This window comes from Hylaeus volcanicus, chromosome 3 (assembly GCF_026283585.1).
Source record: "Hylaeus volcanicus isolate JK05 chromosome 3, UHH_iyHylVolc1.0_haploid, whole genome shotgun sequence".
Lineage (NCBI taxonomy): Eukaryota > Metazoa > Arthropoda > Insecta > Hymenoptera > Colletidae > Hylaeus > Hylaeus volcanicus.
In genome coordinates, this window is record NC_071978.1 from 17,750,084 (window position 1) to 17,774,641 (window position 24,558).

At 31.0% G+C, this 24,558-nt stretch overlaps 2 protein-coding genes across 3 annotated transcripts in view; one reads left to right on the forward strand and one right to left on the reverse strand.

Annotated features, from left to right (window-relative positions):
• The window catches only part of LOC128874240 (MATH and LRR domain-containing protein PFE0570w-like), a 39,505-nt gene extending 25,927 nt beyond the window's left edge, over positions 1-13,578 (reverse strand). Inside the window, exon 1 of the mRNA XM_054118766.1 lies at positions 12,303-13,578. Coding sequence (XP_053974741.1) covers positions 12,303-12,327 — 25 coding nt within the window. The 5' untranslated portion in view covers positions 12,328-13,578. The remainder of the gene's footprint in view (positions 1-12,302) is intronic.
• Positions 1-24,558, forward strand: part of LOC128874247 (RYamide receptor-like) — a 260,772-nt gene that overhangs the window by 4,136 nt on the left and 232,078 nt on the right. For both annotated transcript variants that reach the window (XM_054118782.1, XM_054118783.1), the window contains exon 2: positions 637-814. The gene's annotated coding sequence lies outside the window, so the exon portion shown is untranslated. The remainder of the gene's footprint in view (positions 1-636; positions 815-24,558) is intronic.

The window sequence follows — 24,558 nt, forward strand, 5'->3', positions numbered from 1 at the left end:
CATATTTATCATGCATACAATTGTATCTTTGTACTTAGAGGAAAGAGGGGCAAACTAATTTATTAATAAAATTGATTCTATGTGGCAATAGTTATCCACAAAAATTGCAGTAAAAATACCTCATCCCATTAAAAAAGAAAAACATACTAGTGACCTGAAATCTCTTTAAAAAAAAATGGCAGCTTACACTGTTTAGAAGATAACATATAGTTTCATTTAAATTTCAAGTCTTTATCTGAATCTGTAAAAATATGAATTCGAATAAAAATCTGCAGTCTTTTAATAAATTTTGATTGATGCTATTATTTTTGCTATCCAGTTACATAGAAAAATATAGAAGCATTCAAAGAAACGTAATTTCCCATTAATGGAAGCGAACAAGTACTTACTTCATCTGTTTCCTGATACCACATAAAATTCTGAGTAGTTTCAAAATGGTTTGAATTACCAAATCATTTCATAGCCTCCGAATCAGCGAGAGCGAATCCTAGCTAGAATTGTGTATTATGCACGTGAGAGTGAAGATGCACGAAAAAGGTGTAAATCTGTTCAATCGTTCAATATCTGTTCGAGTTCAATCTCAATGTTTCATTTCTCATAATTCATTATTGACACCGACACAAGTGTTTATGTTAGTGAACCAGTTACGTACGTTTTATGTGATAAAAATAATTCTACGAAGAAGTTGGACAGTCAGGCTTCCGTGCGAATAGTATGTGTTGATAAACGAACAGAATAAATGCGTTAACACTGAACGTTTGATCAAATAAATTCCTGGACAGAAGAGGATTCGTTGCTGGATGCTAACTATATGGTAAGTACTATTTATTGTTGTTGCGTGCTTTGTAGATTGCAATTCGAATAGAATTCGACTCGTTATTTATGGTCGATGTATTATGTAGACTCACAATGAGTAATATGTATTAAGATATTTGAAGTGACTAAATAAACAAAACATACAGTATACATAATGTATATGTATATGACCTAACCCAGCATGTGTATACATATATAATGTACAATAATGTATATATGTAATGTATTTATTATAGTGCATGTAAGGAAACTGTTGAATTATACATTATATATAATATATAATATATACTAGACATATATAATATATAATTCAACAGTTTCCTGACATGCACTACAATTTTACAATTAGTTTCTCTACGATAAATGGACAGTAACATGATCCGGGATCGGTATCTCTATGAGACAATGCTAATGCAACGATCAACCTTTTTTTATTATTACCGTCATTGTTGTAAAACTGTTACCATCATATTCCTGACATTTTTCTGATTAAAATGAGACCAAACACGACGTAATTCGCAACATATTTACTACATATTGTCTCAGCGAAATAATCCCGGTGTTGGTCGCCATTTTCTCATGTCGCTCCGTCCTCTTCTTCATTCGCTGTCCTTCTCTACACTCGAAGTTTGTTGGCAAAACATTAGAAGATACAGTAACGACTGAAGGAGGCATGCAAAATCAGAGACCCAAAACATTGCACTCGAGTGTTTTTATGTGTTTACATTTGACTCGAGTCGAGCGTCGAACATAGAAAAGGACAGATAGTGAAAGGAGAAAGAGGTCCGAGAAAAAAAAAACACTCGACAGAAGCGTATCAATCGGTGAGGATCATATTACACCGGTGGTCGGGGCTACTCGGGTGAAACTACGGGCAAAAGAAATAAGAATGGGCTGGCAGCGAGGGGGATGGGTATCTGAGAGACATAATGTCTCACCCTAAGTGTGATACAGAGCTCTAACTCCAAAACTATCAGCCAAATGCAAAATTTCAAATATGGAAATTGCATGGTAAAGTGGGGCTCATATATGATGGTCAAGTTTCATTTTTCAAATGGAACTATATATTTTTTTTTAATACCATGCGATAGTACTTTTCAAGATGAATTCATTAAGCTTTAATGTACAGGGTGCGGCAGAAATAACTCCCACATTTTAAAAAACGATTGAAGAAAAATGCTACGAGATAACACCAGATACTTTTTATTTCTTACATCTAGATATAAAAAAGTTTTTTTACTTAATGTTTTAAAAATTATGTCGTCCAAATGGTCGCCCTTTACGGGCGATACACATTTCGAGTCGTTCTTGAAAGATTTCCATCACCCTCGCTAGCATTTCGGAGCAAATACTTTCAATTTCCTCTTGGATGGGCTTCTTTAGTTCATTCAAGGACCAAGGACGATGTTTGAAAACCTCGGCCTTGAGGTATCCCCACAGAAAAAAGTAACATGAATTTAAATCCGCCGAGGTACGGTCCATACAGGGCGTCGTCAGCGCGAAATTTTGCAGATGGTATTTTCGGGTCGAGTGATTTCTTTACGGGAAAGAGTTCCGTGGCCACCGTAACTCGGTGGATTTAAATCCATGTGACTTTTTCCTGTGGGGATACTTCAAGGATGAGGTTGTCAAACATCGTCCTTGGTCCTTGAATGAATTAAAGGAGGCCATCCAAAAGGAAATTGAAACAATTTCCCACGAAATGCTAGCGAGAGTGATGGAAAACTTTCAAGAACGACTCGAAATGTGTATCGCCCGTAAAGGGCCACCATTGGAACGACATAATTTTTAAAACATTAAGTAAAAAAAACCTTTTTTATATCTAGATTTAAGAAATAAAAAGTATCTGGTGTTACCTCGTACCATTTTTTTTCAATCGTTTTTTAAAATGTGGGAGTTATTTCTGCCGCACCTTGTAGTTACCGGATTTTTATTAGTTTTCAAGTTATAGCGCTTCAAAGTTTGCTAATTTTCAAGGAGAAAACTCGGTTCGGCCCCAGGCGGTCCCATTGATGCAGTAAGCACCATGCGGTTCTTGAAATCGATACGGAAGGTATCGTTTGGGATTCTAGGCCCAACGAAGGAAAATGGGGTGAATCCCAATATTCTGGGCTATAAATAATGGTGAAGGAAATACGTAGTAGAAATATTCTTGTAACGTTTGCTAATGGATATAGTCTTTTTACAATTAATTTCCAACGTGTACATACCACTCGAATTGAAAAATATGTTTTAAATGTAACTTCACGTTCATATTTGCTAGGAATTTTATACAGCTACTGCGGGTATTATATTTAGAATTTAATTAAGAACGTGTATTCTATTAAATTTTGCGCCCTGAAACATGTCCCATGTTGGCGATCGGGTATGGTGGTTTATAATTAATTTACTAACATCAAAGGCTTGTAGACCCACTAAACAAGCGTGATCCTGTTCAGTCAACAATGTATTTGACAATGTATATGAACTGCAAGTCGTTGCTTGTTTACGCACTTTATTGATTTATACTGTCTCAAGTTTAAATCCAAGTGTATATACACACATGTATTTTTTATTTTCGGTCACCCTCTTCTTTTGAAATAAAGAGTAACTTCTTTGTTTATAACAGAAATCATAGGTAACAGATGAAATTGAAATCTACGTTAATTAATGTTGTATTAGGGGGACCAGAAAATAATGTCGTTTCTTTTACATTAAATTCAAACAAATAAATTTATAATATGTTTTTATTTTTAATCAATTATATAATTGTCCTCGTTATCAATAACCTTCCGGCATCTAGTGTGCAAATGTTCAATACCTGATCGATAAAAATTGATTGGTACACGGTGAGCTGGTAAATAATAAACAAGTATTTGCATTCGCAGAAACGACATTACTTTCTGGTCCCCCTAATATTCAAGCTACCTTTAATTAAATTGAAAGCAAAAGTAGTAAAATTTAATGATACATATGTAGTTAAAAGATTAGCGCCTGTAGCTCGTATATTTTGATTTGCTTTTACATGCCAATTGTAACTTTAACTTTATGGAAGTGGAAACTTGAAAGAAACATTTTTGAAAAATCTGATAGACTCACGATGCTCCCGAGGGACATTCGAATGCAATCGACCAAGAATATATACATATTCAGGGGGGACCAACCTTTCTTATTTTTGATAATCCAGAATACATCCATCGAGTAACGAAAAATTGTTCCGTACATACAGCTCGAAAGGAAAGTTTTTATCGACACTGGTTGAGTGGCAGCATGAAAACTATTCCGGAAGAAAAACTCGACCATCCGGATCGATGACGATTTCGAAGTTGTTCGCAAGTTGGTATCGCAGTTCAACCGTTTTAAATCTGTCGAGTTAAAAAACTGTTCAAACCGGGCGCCGATAACTTTTAGTATGAAACTTTTCAGAGAGACCCTCGAAGATACGGACGCAATCAGTTTCAACGACTTTAAAAATAATGAGCACCGCCCCGAGTCGTTAATGAATTTTCGTATAGATCGCAGATGTTATTTCGTAAACTCACTCAGAAAATCTGCATAAATAGGGTGTCCCAAGTAAGGGGGGAATCCACATTAAGAGACTAACTATTAAGTGTTTCTTGAGATATTTTGTTTTGTAGAGAAGAATATATGCAATGTTTCTGTAACTTTCAGAAAATTTTAGGTATGTTTTAAAGGTAATTCGGTAATATTTAAATTCATTTCACACGTAAGTCTTTGATTTATCAGGTGTTTCCTACAGTAAGTTTTCGTAAATTGTTTTTAGTTATGTTTATATACCTCCATACAAATTTGATATATGTACATAAAATCTAAAATATGTTTATTTTATGTTGTATATAAAATTATAATTATATTTATATACAATATAAAATAAACATATTTTAGATTTTATATACATATATCAAATTTGTATGGAAGTACAAAGTCCAAAAAAATGATTACTTTCTTTTGACAATTGAGGGTTATTAGTAACTTTACTTAAGGTTATCATCAAGTCTTGTTTAATAAATTGGTGTGTGTTCAGGAAAATAATAACTTTCCTGATATTTTCCAACGAGGTTAATAATATTTGAATTCTTGAATTTTGGCCAAATTTAACCAATGCAAATACTTTATTCCATATTTTGTTTATACGTTTGCTAGTATTAATTCCGTTTATGTTTATGTTTATGTTTATGTAACGAAGTCAAATTATAAATAATTCTTATATTCAGATAAGAAAATTTAATTCCTTTTGAAATTTTACGAATTACATTCGTAGATTATACCGAAAAGGGCCCCCTACAAGGTTACATTTAATAAGTATCAAGCTCACAGAGACTGTAATAAATATTCACATTGACTAATAAGCAAGCAATTACACAAACTGTTATTCTCTTAATTTTTCGTATTAAAACAACGCTAATATTCAACTCGCAAAGACGATAAGAGGTGTTATGAAATTTCGTTTAATATTGGGATCATATTATTTATTCAAATTTAATCTTTTTAATTCTTCAAATAAACTCAGGATTAACAATTTATTCGCGAAAACGATGAAAATTATGAAATTGTCCTGATCGATTGGCAATGAATATTCCACTCCTGTTTAATCGATTGGTAATCGTTTATTCATCGAAGTGGTAATATACGTTTATTGTACCGATAAATTTTTGAATCAGCCATCGCAGGAATGTTCAAATAATTGTTGTATGACGAATGGGGGAGAATATCGGTTAATCCTCGATTTTAATCAAACAAATGGAATATGTGTTCATAATACCAGCTGTAGTACTTTCATTTTACAGCAATTTCCCCGTTGCTTTCCTCTTGCAATTCAAGATTTATGGCCCATATAAATTGGTACACACTATTTGTCCATGTATTATCTAACATTGCATATAATTTCAAGTCTTTAAAGAGTATGAAACAGAAATGACATAGGTTTCATATAGTTAATAAAGTGCTTTTTATTGCATAATGATAATCCAGTTACTTTTGAATAAATATAAGAATTATCGTCACACTATTAAAATAATTAATTAAATTAAAAAAAAAAAAAAAAAATATTCATAAGAGTATTTGAAAATTGGCGCAATAGATTAGAATACTCCCTTAACATTTAAAATCTTTTAAAATAGTTATCGTTTTCTTGAACAACATACATCCATATTATGTAATCTTATACCACCTGATTACTTTGTCTTTCATATAAAAGAGTCAACCTAATACGATGTAAGTAGGAGGTAGAAGGCGTGCTTGATATCATATCAGTAGCATGATTTATGGTCGAGGTCGCTTGAACAAATTATTCTATATCACGGACGCAGATGAAATCATGATTATTTTAGCCGTTATCAAATGTCTCGCGACATTCGCGCACTTCATGCCAAATTATGTCATACACATTATCAACAACGAAATAATATGGACCAGGATTTCTCAAATGTTTATTCTGTGAGGTCACAACTATTTTAGATATTTATTTTATGATATATTATAATAACTTCGCAATAAAAGTGCAATTAATATCAAAATTGATATAAATATCATAAATAATATACATAAAAAGTATATGGATACTGAAATATAATTTTTCAATGACTTGAGAAACCTCTTTGAAATATGAACAAATGTATCACATTAATTTTGCGATATGTTTCTCTGTTGGAATATTTGCTATAATTCAACCTTTTATTTTATTACAAAAATAAATGTACCGAGAATATCTGTATATCTGTCGCTGCAGAATAAGAAGAGAGAAAGTTTAGGATATGGCCTGCTCTCTCGAGTGTCATTGAGTAGCCTTACTATAGTGAAATCCCTTAAAGGGGTATCCTGAATTAGGAGGTCTTAAAAAAGCGGTTTTCCGTGAATTTTTTTAGAATGAAAAAAAATAATTAACTCTATCGAACTTTTTTATCTTATTTTCATACATATTTAAGTAGTCTGTACAAATTTTGTCAACAAGAAATATTCAAACTGAGTCGACTGTGACGCACATTTGTAGGGCACATCACAATTGAAACCTCCTATCAGCGGGAAAGATGCAGCTCGTAATTTTGGTTTGACACAAAAAAACCAAAAGAAATTTTCATTTTCATACATTCTTCTTCGATGTGAAATAAAAAAATTCATACAAAAAAATGTTAAACAACTTATTGATCAAATTAAAGTGATTTTTTTCACCCAAAGAACTCGTTCTTGTTTCCAAACTTGCAGTAATGTCACATTTCACCATTTTTGCGGGTTTTTCTTGGTTCACATAGAAGAAAAATGTATGAAAATGAAAATTTCTTTTGCTTTCTTTTGTGTCAAGCCAAAATTACGACCTGAATCTTTCCCGCCGATAGGAGGTTTTAATTTTGAGGTGCTCTACAAATTTGCGTCGCAGTCCACTCAATTTGAATATTTCTTGTTGACAAAATTTCTACAGACTACTCAAATATGTATGAAAATAGAATAAAAAGTTCGATAGAATTAATTATTTTTTTTCATCCTAAAAAAATTCATGAAGAACCGCTTTTTTTAGACCTAATTCAGGATACCCCCTTAAGTGGGCTGGGGTATTTTCATTACTGTAATATTGTAACTGATATGAACCAATTCAAACATGTATAATATGTTAACTGCGGACATTGGAGTATGATTTTATAATAACTCCTCACAAAGTCATTATACATGCTTGAATTTGTTTTCTCATCGGCTCTAATATTATGATAATGAAAATAACGTATCCCGTTTTGAAAAATGCCAGTGACTTTGGAATCGTGAAAAATATAATCTTAAAACAATTATTTTGTTTATGATAGTATGTCTCCCTCTAAACCATACAACGTTTTCCTCTAACATTGTTCTCTATCATAAGAAACATGCGAGGTATTTAAGATGCAAGAGTTAAGCAAGACACCCTGTATATGCCCTATACAATCACTGAAGACGATATAAGGGTCAAGTGATAAGTGATCTCTTTTTGTATTCACGAATTGGTCTAAAAGGCTGAAGCGGCTTAGCTTCATTTAACTGCGCCTGAATATCGATCACTTTAATGTACAGTATTATATTGCTGCAGCGCGCGATTGATCAAAGAGAATGATAAGTAATTGTTTATCAAAATAGAAGCGATTCATATTTATATGCATCAGGAGTACATTTAAGGTATCGAAATCATACATTTTGTGACCACATTCGTTTAAACATATTCCTATGCTCTTATAAAGGTCTAATTACGTTATAATTTAATTTCAATTAAATTAAATATGAATTAATTTAATTATAATTTTAATTGAAGTATATTTTATAACTACTATTGTCTATAGACCACTAGGAAATATTTTTGTAATTTTACAATAATCGTCTCCTTTTATTCGTTATCAATGCACTAGTACATTGCCGTTGCTATCATCGAATATTCAAGATATAGTTATAGCAATTGATTTATAATACCGTCTGCAATTCGTTTAACAAAATTAAATACTCCGAAATATATTCGAGTAAATGTATCTGAATCACTAATAACGAAATTGTGGAATGAATGTTTATGAAATTTGATGCAACAAATAAAGAATTTTTTTCCAATACAAACATTTTTTTAGGATTAAAGAGATTAAAAGAAAGAATACCTTAGATAAAATAACCAACATTAATTCAACGAAATCAATGAATTCTTGACGAATTAACGAGGCTATGGTACCCAGTGGATCCCGCATGGTCCTCTAAGCGTTAAAACGATCAAATTTCATGCGGGTTTGGAGCGTGTTCAAGTATAATGTTTCAGACCACGTCACGTCTTGCGAATTCAACTCTTTCTTGCACCTTTTAACCAAGCGTTTCTCAACTTTTTCAGTCTAAACGCCCACTTTGTTCCCTTTTATATTTAAGATCTTAAAATTCCAGAATAATTCCCAAAATAATCTATGCCAGGCATTAGTAAGATATAAACAAAGATATTTAAAAGAAATAAAAGTAGTATAAATTTAAATTGACACACAAAAACGTAAGATACAGGAAAATCAAATATTTTCTAGAATATTAACATAGCATATAAATAATAAGCTACAGTGGGTGTAGAAAGTATTCGTACACCGATCATTTTCCAAAAAGACTATGTAAAATTGTAATTTATTAACTTATTTTTTATAAACAATGACATTCTACACATTCTCGGAAATCTCTAGAATAGATAGATTACAAAAGAATTAGCTATTTACGTAAGTTGCAAAATTAACAAGAAAAAAACAATTAATCAATAGAAATATTGAAGCAATAATAATAATAATAATAATTTTTAAAACTTCATTAAAAAAAAAAGAAATTTACATTAATTTACAAGTATATAATACTTCCTTCGTGGGATTTCCTTTTGATTTTATAATTATTGCAACTCTCCTCAGCATTATATTAACTAAATTATTAGTTATTCGAAATGGGATCTTCTTCAATTCCTCTATTAGAGCCATTTTTAAAAGTACTTTAATGGAAATTTGATGTTTTCTAATTCGTACGGAGCAATAAACTAATGTGTTTACGTTACAAACTCTACTGTAAATGGTTCGTTATAAGAATCGTACAAATACTCGATGCTTCTATATTTCTACCAATTTTTCGTATTTTCTTGTTAATTTCGCAAATTATATAAACTAATAATTGTTGTTTGAACTATATTCTAGAGATTTCCGAGAATATGTGGAATATCATTGATTATAAAAAAGGAAGTTAAGAAACTACAATTTCACGCAAAAGTTTTTCGGGAAATTGATCGGTGTACGAATACATTCTACACCCACTGTAAGTAATACGTTTGAAAGGTTTGAAATTTGAAATACAAACATTTACTCCGAAGAAAACGAGATTTTATTAATCCTTGTTTTCGAAATGTTTAACTAATTAAAACTTATATGTTGGAACATAATAAAATCTAAAAATTATCAAAGACAATATCGTTAACTAATAATTGTATACCAAGTAATAATTTCAATGATTAAAAAATGAACAACATTTTATTAGTTATGTACCTATGTATGTAACATATATAATATTCATGTTTGAACTAACAAAACTGTTCAGTGAAATAAATTTTAAGAAAACTTTACAGTATATGTTACTTTTTACTGTATACTGTTTACTGTAGCGGGAATTTTAAACATTCGAAAGTAATTAACTTTTAATTAAGCAATATCAGAGACAAATCTCTTCCTACAATCGATCTAGAAAATTGCAATTATATAATTAACAAACAAATAAAATAAATTTAAGAGATAAATATTAATCCGTGAAAGAATATGTGGTAAATGTAATATAAAATGTAAATTCAGAATGTAAACAGTCTCAGCACATTTCTGAGTGTATACTCTGTTAGCAGGTTTATTTTATAATCATTGATTATAAAACAAGAAGTTAATAAACTACAATTTCACACAAAAGTTTTTTGGGAAATTGATCGCTGTACGAATACATTCTACACCCATTGTATATGAAATTTTGACTTCAAATGAGAACCTTGAGGTTGATGATGTTTCTAAAATTTAATAATATTTGATTCTATGAGGCGATATCGCTTACGTTGAGAACCACTGGTTTAAGCCAATCCATATGTATTGGAACATAAATGGCTAGATATTTAAACTCGTCCCGGCTATGTAAACGTATACATACTAGGATTCTACAATTTCATATAGATTTTTACTCCAAATACTTCCACCTCATTACCCTTGACTGCTCGTACCTTGAGCGTATCTCTTGGTTCTGAATACATTAACTTTGACTATGTCCTGTGACTGCTCGCGTGAAAAAGTTTCATGTTAGAAGCAGGTTTTGCTTTTTTCAGATATTTCAGATAAGCTACTGACGTAGCAGATGTCGGACGTCACAACAATTTCAGTGCAACCAGTGATGGAATGATCGTGCGTGCAAACAAAATTTAATTAAATGGAAATATAAATAAAATTTAATATTAAATTTTGTGAACGAAAATAAGACAGTTATCTTTTTAAGGTTTTCCCAAATTTCATTTCCAGGTGACCTCAATAAAGAAAAACTTTTGGCGCATCCTCTTAAAGTGGAACTATACTTTACTTTTCTTAGACATGCTTGAGAATAATTTTAAATACATTGTATTTATAATTTAAAAATGTATATTCAATTTAAATGGTTTAATTCTTTTTATCTTAAACTTTTACACATTTTTTTATTAAAACAATGTACAATATCAAAGAAATACGAACAAATTTAACGAGTTTATATTCGAAATTTATATTTAAAATTTATTTAAATTAATATAGTTATACATTTTTGTATTGAAGAGTAGTTGAAAAGTTTGTATCTATTTGTTTCCATGTAAAACTATTTACATTACATTGTAGTTATGAACAAAATAAGAATTCTTTCAATGTGTATCTATATTTAAGCAATTTTTGTTAATTACGTTAAAAAAAGTAGAATATAATTTTCCCTCAAGGGATTCATAAAAATTGTTCTTTATTGGAGGGGTTCGCAGGAAGCTGAAGTTTACAAAACTCTGGTTTTTAATATCACAAGCTCTAATACTGTTTACATGCAAAAACCTGCTAACAGAGTATACACTCAGAAATTTGCTGAGACTTTACATTGTACAACCGGTACTCGCTATACGTAAACAATTTTACTGACCTCGTGATTAATTTACATTTTATATTACATTTACCACATATTCTTTCACGGATTAATATTTATCTCTTAAATTCATTTTATTTGTTTGTTAATTATATAATTGCAATTTTTCAGATCGATTGTAGGAAGAGATTTGTCTCTGATGTTGCTTAATTAAAAGTTAATTACTTTCGAATGTTTAAAATTCCCGCCACAGTAAACAGTATACAGTAAAAAGTAACATATACTGTAAAGTTTTCTTAAAATTTATTTCACTGAACAGTTTTGTTAGTTCAAACATGAATATTATATATGTTACATACACAGGTACATAACTAATAAAATGTTGTTCATTTTTTAATCATTGAAATTATTACTTGGTATACAATTATTAGTTAACGATATTGTCTTTGGTAATTTTTAGATTTTATTATGTTCCAACATATAAGTTTTAATTAGTTAAACATTTCGAAAACAAGGATTAATAAAATCTCGTTTTCTTCGAAGTAAATGTTTGTATTTCAAATTTCAAACCTTTCAAATTTATTACTTATATAGCTGAAACTTGTGTAAAGCAAAATTGTCGAGAAGTTAAAAATTGTATTGCAATAATCTATCATTACTCATTACTATATTTTAACAATAAAACTAAGATAAAGAAAAGAAGAAGCTATTAAGAAACTCGAAGGAATAAAAATTTCATAGATACACGGTTTAATCATTTCTGATCATTACGCAGCATTTACACGCTATTACGACGCGGTTAAATGGTACCCGTATCGTTAAAGATGAATCAGTATCGAGGAAAATGTAATCTATCCAATGATTGTTCATCTTTTATTCGTCTTTTATCCCCGAAATACAAGAGTGTATTAACCTACCATTTTTGAAGTCCGCGCCATGCATGTCTGCCCGCACGTGGTTCGGCAACGGGTGGTCTAACCTCAAATAGAAACTTCACACACTGACACTTTGTCCACACGATCCGGTGACAATCAAACGCAGTCGATATTCGCCTCGCTTCACAATGGCTTTTATCTCCAAATACTCTCCAATGACACTGGATTCTATTGACTTACTCCTACACCGCATTACCACACATAATACGCTTTGATCGCGTTCCTTTTTCACTCTTGAGCAAAATTCCTCTTTTACAAGCAATCACATCGAACGTCATTTTCACGTATTTTTCACGATATTTACGAATACTTTGAAACAACAAACGTTATTGATTTAGAACAAATTCTTGAATTCAATGTTATACTAGTTCGAAGGTCGTTCGCCGTTTAAAGAAGATGTAACAATCGGCGAACAATTGTGTCTCGGAACTAGTAAAAAGCCCGTACGTTCTTGCGTATCCATTCGTTTGGTCGGCGAGACGTGTCTGGAATCCACGGGCCGCGATCGATCGAGCGCATCGATAACGTCGTTTGGAGTCACTGCGATGCGTCTCCAAAAGAGGTTAGGTCCCGTTGGGAGTTGAACTTTGTGAATACACCGTGATCCGGAAACGAACATCGCGGTACGTCCGTTGAACCGCGCTATGAGAGAAACTTTATCCGACATCGAGGAAACGAAAACACCGGAGTTTCTGACACTGACGTACAAGTTCACACCTAACGCAAATTCCGGCGTTATCCGAACGGCTACACTATATGCAATGATAATTGACTCATACCACTCGCAGCGCGAATCGCCCAGGGCCATTAATACCACCATCCAACGAAAGAGCCCGCTCAACGTTTTTGTCACGATCGAGGACCATTCGTTTCGCGAAAGTAAATACGTCGAGGTATAACGGTCCAATTCGACGAATTTTGGTGGTCCACGGATAATAATATTCGTTGTAGCATTTTCTTCGCGATCGAGCCAACGTTGGTTGTCATTGGTTACTGTTTATTAATCGCGACGCTTTTAAAATCAAACGCGACGCGTCCGATGATACGTCTTGGTGCCAACTGCCGCCCAGTGTCTCTCACGCTTGCAATGAGTCATAGAATTATTGGCACAGGCAGAGTTGGGCGAATTTTATTCCCGAATAACGAATAAAAATTTTACATCCGATCGTAAACTGGTTTTTGATTACGTTTCACTTGTAAATTCGTTTCTGACTCAACATACGCGTAAAGCCGATCGCACACGGACGCAACTGATCAGTTTCAAACCACTCTGAAACTAGTTGCATGCGACTACGTGGATCTATGGTGGATCTACTGTGTAGGTAAAACAAAGATAGTGGAGTAGATAAAACAAAGAGCGCAAACGGTTTGCAACACTAATTTCAAATCGGTTGCGCCCGTGTGCGTTCGGCCTAAACGTGTAAAACACATTGCGGGCCGTTTAAAATTCTGCTGTCGTATACAGTGAGTGTAGAAAGTATTCGCATACCGATCAATTTCCAAAAGAAACTATGTAAAATTGTAATTTCTTAACTTATTTTTTATAAACAATGACATTCTACATATTCTCGAAAATCTCTAGAATAGATAGATTACAAAAGTAATAGTTATTTATATAAGTTGCAAAATTAACAAGAAAAAAACCAATTAATCGATAGAAATATTGAAGCAATAAGTATTCGAACAACTGTTTAATTTTTAAAACTTCATTAAAAAAAAAAAGAAATTTACATTAATTTACAAGTATATAATACTTCCTTCGTGGGATTTCCTTTTGATTTTATAATTATTGCAACTCTTCTAAGCATTAAATTAAATAAATTATTAGTTATTCGAAGTGGGATCTTCTTCCATTCTTCTATTAGAGCCATTTATAAAAGTACTTTACTGGAAATTTGATGTTTTCTAATTCGTATGGAGCAATAAACTAATGTGTTTACGTTACAAACTCTACTGTAAATGGTTCGTCATAAGAATCGTACAAATACTTATTGCTTCTATACTTTTACCCACTTTTCGCATTTTTTTTTGTTAACATCACAAATTATATTGACTAGTAAATGTTGTTTGGACTATATCTATCTTAGAGACTTTCGAGAATATTTAAAATATCATTGATTATAAAAAAAGAAGTTAAGAAAGTACAATTTCACATAAATTTTTGGGGGGAATTGATCGGTGTACGAATACTTTCTACACTCACTGTAAGTGCTGGTATTTATACAATTGTCTACCTATAGGGATTAGATATTAAAAATAAAACGCTTTAAGAATATTTTACATGTTTACGAATAGGATATAAGTAGTGCTATTCATAAGAAAATTTTTAATTTATTAATAAAACAAAAATTGCAGCTTTCTATCTTATTTAAGAATTTGATTATACTAAACTTTTCTTATTATACTAAATTAACTTATTATACTAAGATTTTTATTATAGAACATTTTTAACCGACTTCGAAAAAGGAGGAGGTTACTCAATTCGACATGTACATTTTTTTCAAGTAATAAAGTGAAATTACTTTTTTATTCAGAATTCGATAGTCTACCATATTTTTGTATAAAAAATATAGTATTATATTATAGTATTCTATTTAGAAAAACAAAGTTGTCCCTGTATTTAATACAGGGGGAAGCATAAATCAGTCCTTACGATCTTTCACACAGATCCAATAATCCAATAAAAATCTGAACAAGAGTCAATCAGTATTTAAGGGGTGAAGAATATTAGGAGGCTAAATATTAGGGGGAACCAAAAGTTCGTGCGTTTTTGACGCTTTTTAGTTTGTGCAATTTTTTGACGACACTAAAATTATTTTATAAACAAGTGTTATATATCGTTTTGTGACTTTTGAAAAGCTCCTTCATATTTAATTATTGCCTGCGTTGATTTATTGATCGTTTAACTTTTTTTTGTTTTACTAAAATCATGGAAAATTTTGAGATTCGAGTACTTTTCCGTCACTATTGGAAGCAAGAGTTTATAGTTGCTGAAGCAGCAAAGAAAATATATTCAGTAGCTTTAACTTAACGTTTATGGCATACAATGAAGCATGGATAGAGACAGAGACAAATGGATAGATATGAGATACTGGAATACGAGGGTTGCTAACGGAGAAAAGCTTTTTATTGAGTTTCATTATCAATCTTTTGATTCTTACGACGAGCGTGAAATCTGTTAATATTTTCATCTCATTTCATAGAGAAATCTTTGAGATTTCATTGTTTTTGATTTTTATCTCATTTCACAGAGAAATCTTTGACATTGTTCTGATTTTCATCTCATTGTTCTGATCAATGAAAATCATTGTTCTGATTTTCATCTCATTTCACAGAGAAATCTTTGAAATTCTAGAGGTCACAATTGTCATTTGAAATCAATAAAACTTTTTTCTTAAATTGTTGACATGTCTCCCAAGAATATAAATTATATTGCGATTAAAAAAAATGAAAACTGAATTTTTTAAAAGTATTTAAAGAAATACTATCATTATCATGATTTCATTTGCATCTTTTCGCAATAAAAAATATACTTTATACAATTATTCCATTCCAATTTTTAATTCCTGTTCAAGGCAATCAAACAACTACCATAATTTATTTACTCGTCTCTGTTTTTGCGTGCATTCTCGGTTTTGGTTGCTGAACAGTCTTCGATAGATAGTAGTTAAACGTGGATCGGGAAACGTCAGCGTCCATTAGGCTGTCTGTTGTGCTAGCCGAGGGTTTGATTGAATTTCGCTTCTCATTTGCGAAGGTCACGGCCAAGTTCGTACCAAAGAATAATGCACCCCATTTGTCCGCTAGCATAATAGAATCAAGGGATCCAGAGATGTTGGAGCCTGTTCTCCGAGTAATGGAATTGCGAAATGCACCTCTGAGAACGCTGTTACGCTTTTTGTGTATCGAACTTTCTCACTGCGACGCGAGATGAAAATTGAAGTATAAATCTACTAATAAGCGACAAAGAGGAAGGAAAACTACTTGCTTTCCTTCGTTTGTCTAGCAATCAATTATCACCGCGTCTCGGGATGTTAACTGGCGAAAACGTGTTTTGCACTTGCTGTTATATATATATATATATATATATATATATATATATAATCCAGTTACTCGACTGTACCTCGTTACATTAGCAATTTCGTTCAATACTTCGTATACTCTTGCGTATCACAATTTCGTATTATACTTCGTACCAAGCTAGTGTGTTTCTGTCATGAAAATTAAAGGAGCTTTGATGTTGCTTTGGAATGGTTAAATATCTCATGAGGAGATAAAGTTATCAAAAAGATATTTGTATAAAAGTTGATTGATTCAAATGGACAAATTATATGGCGTAAATACTTTGTTTGTAAGTAAAATAGCGAGGGAGATCAGTCAGGTAAATTATATTTTTTGTGGAAATGCAAATGCTTGGAATAAGGTATAGTTAATGTTTATTGTTTATGTACTAGATCAGATTGTGTGAAAGATTTTATTTTTATAGTAGTGATACCGTTTATGTTAATATTACTGAACTTGATTTTAATAAAGTAGTATTATTGTTAGTGATCATCAAAAGATAGATTTCACAGAATATAAACAGAGTATAAATTAATTTAATTTAATCTTAATGATGAAGAGTTTAGTTTCTAAAAATTTACCCACGTATCAAAAATGATTAACTATTGAGGTATGTATGAATATGGATAATTCAAATTTTGCTTATAAATATAATAAACAAAAATTACGTATAATCTTTAGTTTGAAAAGAATCACTTACACAAATACTTTATTTTATTTGCAATGATAGTCGAGGACGTGGTGTGAAATATATCTTTAATGCTTACTGATAGCAGACTATTTTATTAACTCTTTCGATATTATCTTTGTGTTGAAATTTTCCACTCAGAATTATCTCAACAAACAACTTTTTAAATCTAATTATTTCTAAGCAAAATAAATTTTCATTTCGTAGTAATTGCATCATTTATTGTTACTATGAATGGCTTATAGGGAATCGTATCTTGAAATGATTACTTGTGTAATTTAGTTAATGTAGCTAGATATACAGTCAGTCCCATAAGTATTTGTACCCTGTATGTCTAATTAATGAAATTTGTATAAATTAGATGATATGTTAGGTTCGATATACTCAAATACATTTTTCATTATAAATATGTACGTATATGAATAAACTTTACACATGCATATATTCATAATAATGAACAATTTATTTGGAAATATGAAATGTAACATTTAATTTAAACAAATTTTGTTAGTAGACATAAAAATTCCTAAATGTACATAGTAACTTCAAAGTATTACTGGTATATTGTAGGATTTATAAGCTAAGAGACGAAAGAGAATCTAATAAATATACATAGATCTTCGGATTATCCTCTGTGCAGAGACATCTTTTTATGCGAGGGGATATAGAAATGGCGTGTTGAATAAAATCATGTGAGAAATTTACGATAGAAAAGAGAAAAAGGTGGAGTAGCAGATATGTAACGGTGATTCGATGTGTATCGATTGAAAATTAATAATTCTGCTTGTTGAAAAGTCACTTGAACAATTAATTTACTAAATTTTCTAACTATTCTTCGTGTTTTGCATTTTATATTATATATTTCCAATTCTGGACAATTTATTATAGTATTCAGATGGTATTGCTTCCTAATTTCATGTTACCTAACTCTAATTTCATTATCAGTGACCTGAGAATTTGTTCTTTGTATAGTGATGTTATTTAGACCAAAAATCGTATTTATGCTTATTAACTTAACAATACAAATATCTTATTTCATTTACACGAAACCTCTTAATATTGTGTAAATAATACCAATGAAATTATTTTCAATTACTGTAAAAGTCTTAACGTATAATTCTAACTAATAATAAGACGCTTTTTACATCTTCAGTCTATACATACATGAAATCTTTAGATACTTTTTATTCCATTAGCCTGCGACAATAATTCAATAATTAAATCATACTTTCGTGTACTTCCATTCTGTGCAACATTTCTTTAAGACAGGACTGTCATAATTCGCCACAGTTTTTTATTGATAAGACAGCTGAATAAGCCGATGCTTACCGAATTCCCTTCTTAACTTTCCTCGAATGTCGTAAGTAACAATAGATCTACCAGACTGCTCTTTCTGTGTCTATAGTTTTTTCTTAAGCTCGTCGCTAGAGTTTTATGCTTGTGTACCTTGTTTTAGCCAAACACGAGAAGTTTTCACAGTACCAAGTGCAGCATGCGGTAATAAAGACATTTGGCCCACACCCAGGAACACACGTATAATTCTTCTTCCCTGTAAACAACCAGAGAAGTAAGCTGTCGCCCTCGAGCCAGATGCTTTTTCTTTGCAAATCCCGAGAAGGGAGCTCAGGGACATAGTCTCATTAAGAATCTGTTAATGTTATTTTCCCAGATATGTAAGACATTTTACGCTTCGAGAAAAACTGACGGTTAAATGCACAAATTTAGTTACGAATAGAAGAAAAAGATTGATAGTTGAAATGGTTGGAGGGTTTTGACAAAGGAAATTAGGCAACTTGAAAATGAAAACCAACATTCAGACATTGAGGAAATTCTGTAAAGCGAGTTGCGGTTATAATGTCATTAAAAATTTGATATTGTTGCTGTTGTTCGTGGGCAAAAAAGAACTTAAGTAACTTGGAAATGAAAAAAAATATAAATACTTGCAGAAATGAAATTCAAGTGATGCCAATAAATTATTGGCAATAATATAATTATACTTTGTTTCGTCAATAAATTGGATCTATGAGTGAACGCATTTTCTCAAACAAAATGTGAGTTTTCATTTTATTATGAATATTTGTGGAATCGTAAAAGATATCGACAACAAATTTAATTCGAAGTTTTATGGTTGTTGATATACTACAATGAGGTAGAAAAGAATTTTTGAAAAATCTAATTCGTAGTATACAGTAGATATTGACAATAACGAGTGTTTTCAGTTCTAGGATTGTTCAATTACATTATTAATATCACCTGTACTCGATTATTGCAAAGTCTAACAACTTTATTTAAAAAAAGATAAAGACCGTATACAGTAAAAGATGAAATAGTTTTGAATTTTCAAATTGCTCAATATCTTTTACGAATATAAAACATATCCTTTGAAAAAGTGTTCCGATATTAAGGGAGCATAAGAATCAGTTTCATTATATGTCATTTAAGCCGATAAGGTTAGTTGCGACGCTTTAATGTTGAATTCCATAAAAATTTGACAACAAAATGCAATAAGTTGCAATTAGCATGAAAGTTGTTAAGAGTATTAAGGTTGGTTTTACTTTTCCATTTCTAGAACGAGACTCAAAAATGTCTTCGACCGTAGTTTAATATACCCCCCACAGTTTACACATGTTCAAGATCCTATGATTTCTAAAAGAAAACTAACTACGCGGGAGGTATTATGAATTATGAGGGACTTCTATTATTCGTTCTGACATTTTTTTTAAACGTGTATAGTTTCTTTATCTAAAACGATTTTTATATTGATGAGAGAAACGTCAATTAGCAAATAAATATTAACTTAACATTGTATTTAAATATGAATATATTTAGTTCATTTCATGTTTTATATACATTTCACTAACAAATTAGTCTAATTAAATTTGTTAAAATATTTTTTCGTATTATTATTAACAACTCCATAAAAATATATTCTAAGAATTCCATGTTCAATATTTTTTCTATAGAATTTTTAGAAAAACATTCTTTATCCCTGTAGAGGAGCTAAACAATATGGTAAAATAACTAGTTTTTATTTTGAATAATCAAATCTTGTAATAATTATTCAATTTATTTCTTTTTACATTCTTTTCTGAATTCTAATACGAATTATGGCAACAATTGTATCCTAAAAGAATATTATTACAAAAATAAAATCTCAAAAAAATTGTACAAAGACGCTGTAAATAAAATATTAAGCACACATCAGATTTCAATTAAAGATATTAATACAGTAACCGAAAACTAAATCTACTGTGCTATTATCTCTTACAAATTTCTGAAATCTTAATCTTTCTTCGAGTACATATTCCACTACATATTATTCAAATGAGTGGTATTATTTAAGTATAGACATTAAAGATAGTAATATTTCTTTACCTTTAAAAATATACGTTTCATAAAAATTATTTAATACGCCCGTTATATTGGTCACCGGTATTTCAAGACATGAATTCTGCATTTCACTGTGATGGATGCATGCATATTCAACTGCCTGATTTCCTCGATGGATATTGCAAACATTTGCTATGCACATGTTACCTTACTGTATCTGTTACAAACTGATTACATCACCGATTTGCATATATAAGCGTTGTAAAATTGTACACAACAACGTCTGAGCAAATGTCACTTCCCATGTAGCATAAGTAATATGATAGTTAGATTGAATTTCATTCATTTAACATTTTAACGTATGTATCTGATCTTCATTTTTCTACCGAAGATAATTAGAACACGAGTTTCGTGTTTTTCCCTTTCATCTGTTAAAAATATTGGTATGTAAGTAAGGTAAGTATGTTCTATTTGGGACAGATAACAAATTTCCCTTTATCAAATACAAAATATAATATTTAATGGAAGGTGTTACTGTTAAATATGTACATTTATTGAATATTGTTCATTTTGATATTTTGTCTCGTTTATTCTGGTTAACGAATATCTGATGTTTTTATGACACGAAGTTCATTGTCTTTATTTTCTGTTCTTATTATTACTATACGGGCTTTGATATGAAGTACACAGTTTCATTATTATTAGTAGTAGATATTAGGTGTAGAAAATAACTCTGTGCTTTTACATTTATTCGTTTGTAACTGTGTTTTGCAAATGAAGTTGAATATCCTAATTGATCGTTGCAGACCAATGTCAAGACAAATTGAAAGACCTCTAAGAATAGTTTCTCAACATGCAATTTATTAACCCTCTCAATTGCTTCTGAATGGTTACCGGTTTTTGCCGGTAAGTCTGATTATGCCCGAGCAAATAGAAATCTCAGTTGACGAACGTATTTATGAAGTGTATATTTAGAAAAGTAGAACGATAAATGTTGTGACAATGTTAGCTGCTTTGCGGCAGTGTGGATAGTACGTCAAGGAAGATATTTGGAATTTTCAGAAAATTAAGGAAACAATTCATTTAAATCGTTCTATTTTAATATATTTTGTCCAATATAATAAATATTAATGAATAAAATAAGAATAATTATGAACGAACTTGTCACCAAATAGTTGAATTACAATCAAGTAAAAGAATTTGTGATAATATTGCATACTGTACTAAATACATTTTTACAATTATTATTTAATTTTTATTCAGTCTTTAGGTGACAAGTATAGTTATTATAACTATATTATGTATTGAATTATTGTGTGTCCTTTTCCGTATATACGAGATAATTAAAAAATGTTTTTACAAAAGTTATTTAGTACCTAGGAGGGTATTACATGGATTAAATAAATTGCTTATAAGTGAAAAGATTGGGAAAACTTCAAAAACAAATTAATATTTTTAAATGGAACCTTATGCATTTTTATCTTACTCCACTATTTCACTTACAACAAAAGTATTTACTCTAAAACATTTACTGTAAAAACATTCTTTTCATAGCTTCACCTTTTCACGAGATATTAAACAATTCTTCTTTAAACGAAACATCCTGTATACATAGATGATGTTAACCATTTACATTGTAACCGAAGAAAATAATTATTTGAGACAATTATTTACAGAATTATAATATTGGACTATTCGCAATCTACTGTAAAAAGTCTGATGCTTCTTGTTAGAGATATTTGGGGTGATCTTGATAAATAGGGCACCCTATACATCGTTGCTTCACTTTTATGTAATTTATCCTTACCCTACCACTTTGTCATTTATCAACTTTTATATAATTCTTATTACCTACCAAGAATAATTGTTTACCACAATTCAATTATTGCAATTTTCTTCGTTCTACAAGAAGAAACGAGTGTTGGAAATAACTAACTCACGCGTTACCAGACGACCAAAGTACAGTTCGATTACTCGTTAGCGGACCATTTTGTCCTTTAGTTTAGACTCCCTGTGGGGCAGACCCTTTTTCTAACGTGCACCTGGTCGGTTCATTCTCGCCTTTAGAGGTCCTCAATCCGTGTTCCGACGTGACGAGCATTATCATCGTCGAGCATTTAGAAAATTACGAATTACTTGTACCTATCAAAGAGAATAATTGTAAAGAAAAATTAGGAAAACATTCATATTAAGTAGAGGAATAAAATTAGGCTTGAACAACAGTTTTTGTAACCGTCCCGACCCTTCAGTTTTGATTCCTCTTTGGAATTTGTATACCTATATAAATTAAATTTGCAAATTTCATTTCGCAAAGGTGTGTGATCATTTTCAAACGAACACATATAACTAGACGCAGGTTGTTCACGCAAATTCAAATTTGTATATATACAGATGAAGGAAACTTAAATTAAAGTATGTTTTGTGTCATAAATGTTGCAAAGTGTGTTTCATTTTTTCTATTCTATGTTTCCCATGTATTTGTACACATCCTTTTATATTTTTATATATTTAATTACATAACTGTTAGGTCAAAATTGATACTATTTGTGAACAATGTTAAGGGTTTCACGCTGTTGTAGGCAAAATTCCAGAATTTTTTTTCTTAGACGTACATACATATTTTAATCTAAAACAAAATTCAACTTTACAGTACAAGTATTGAACTTAATATACAAATTCTTTTCTCACGCTATATTTAAAGACGACCAAAATACAGGACATATTTAGGAGTGTTTTTTTTTCGATGTACACGAAGACTTGGGAATATCTCATTTGGAACAAATCAGACAAACAAATTCTATTAAAAGACGTCAACATCAAGAAGAAAGGATGGATAGAATGCACAACGGATTTTTCGAAAATTTGATTTTCACCAAACTGGTAAACGTTTGATTGAAAACCCTCATGTTTCGACTTTCAAACCGATCGTTTCTCTTTAAGAAAGTACCAAATTTTCATCGAAAACAATTCGTTTGTCCATTCAGTAGATGTTCACGTCTCCTGACAAAATAATTTGTTTGGCACGTTTCAAATAAAACTTTCTGAAGTTATCACATCTACAAAGAAGAAAGAAGAAAAACGTTCTCAGAGATTTGTAGTATCTTGGTCATTTTTAAAGATAACTTAACAAAAAAAAAAATTACATACACTAAGTACAATACTTATACTGTAAACTTCCCCATTGCTTTGGATTAAAATATGTATTAAAATCTTAAATAAAAAATTCTTCAATTTTGGCTTTACAAATTTAATTTCGCACAAGTGTTAGGTTAAAATGATTTAAATTGTATCATTACATGAGAACAATTCTCGAGCCCTTCAAGTACATAGACAGTTTTAAAGTGATCATAAAGACGCTTGAAAGGGATTTTTATTTAAAGTCGTCGCAACGAGGAAGATAAATAACGGATTACGTAATAGTTATTTTTGTCTACACGACTTCATCCCTTAATCTGATCTGATTTTTCTTTCATCGCAGTTACTGTTCAAACCATTCAACGAGCGAATCGAATTCGTATCATAGAATTTGTTCTCCCTTTTTGCGTTCAATCGGCCATTCCCGCACGAAATTCATTTTCCCGGTAACTCGAAAGTACTTTAATTTTTTTCTCGCAAACGGAAATGTCTTTCACGGAGAAATGGATGCTTGAGAAACTCTGTTCAGGATTACGACGGGCCAGGGCTGTTAGGAGAACGTCGTTTGCGCGACTCGTTTCAAATCAGGCAGACCGACAAAAAGTGAAGTGTCTCTCGGTGGTAGTTTCGAAGCAAATTGTTTCTTGAAAAATGTATTGGTTATTCTGTAGCAAAGTCGAAATTAAAATTTGTTGAAGTAATGGCTGTTGATCAGTATTGTTAGGTTGTTATTAAATATAAAATTGTATATACGTTAAGCGTGTTCGTTGGCTTATAGGTCAATAGACTTTATAGAGATATAAAGAGATTAATATGAAATTGAATGAGTAATGTACTTGTTGTTCGTTTGAATTATCAGGTACAGAAATTAATTCTGTGCCTTTACATTCATTTATTTATAACTCTAGTTTCAGTAGAAATATTTACTCGACATTCAGTTACGTCAGAGTACCAAACTTTTAAGTCCTCGGATTAATTTTCGTTACAATGGATCTAAATACATGAACTAAGTCTCAACCTGAT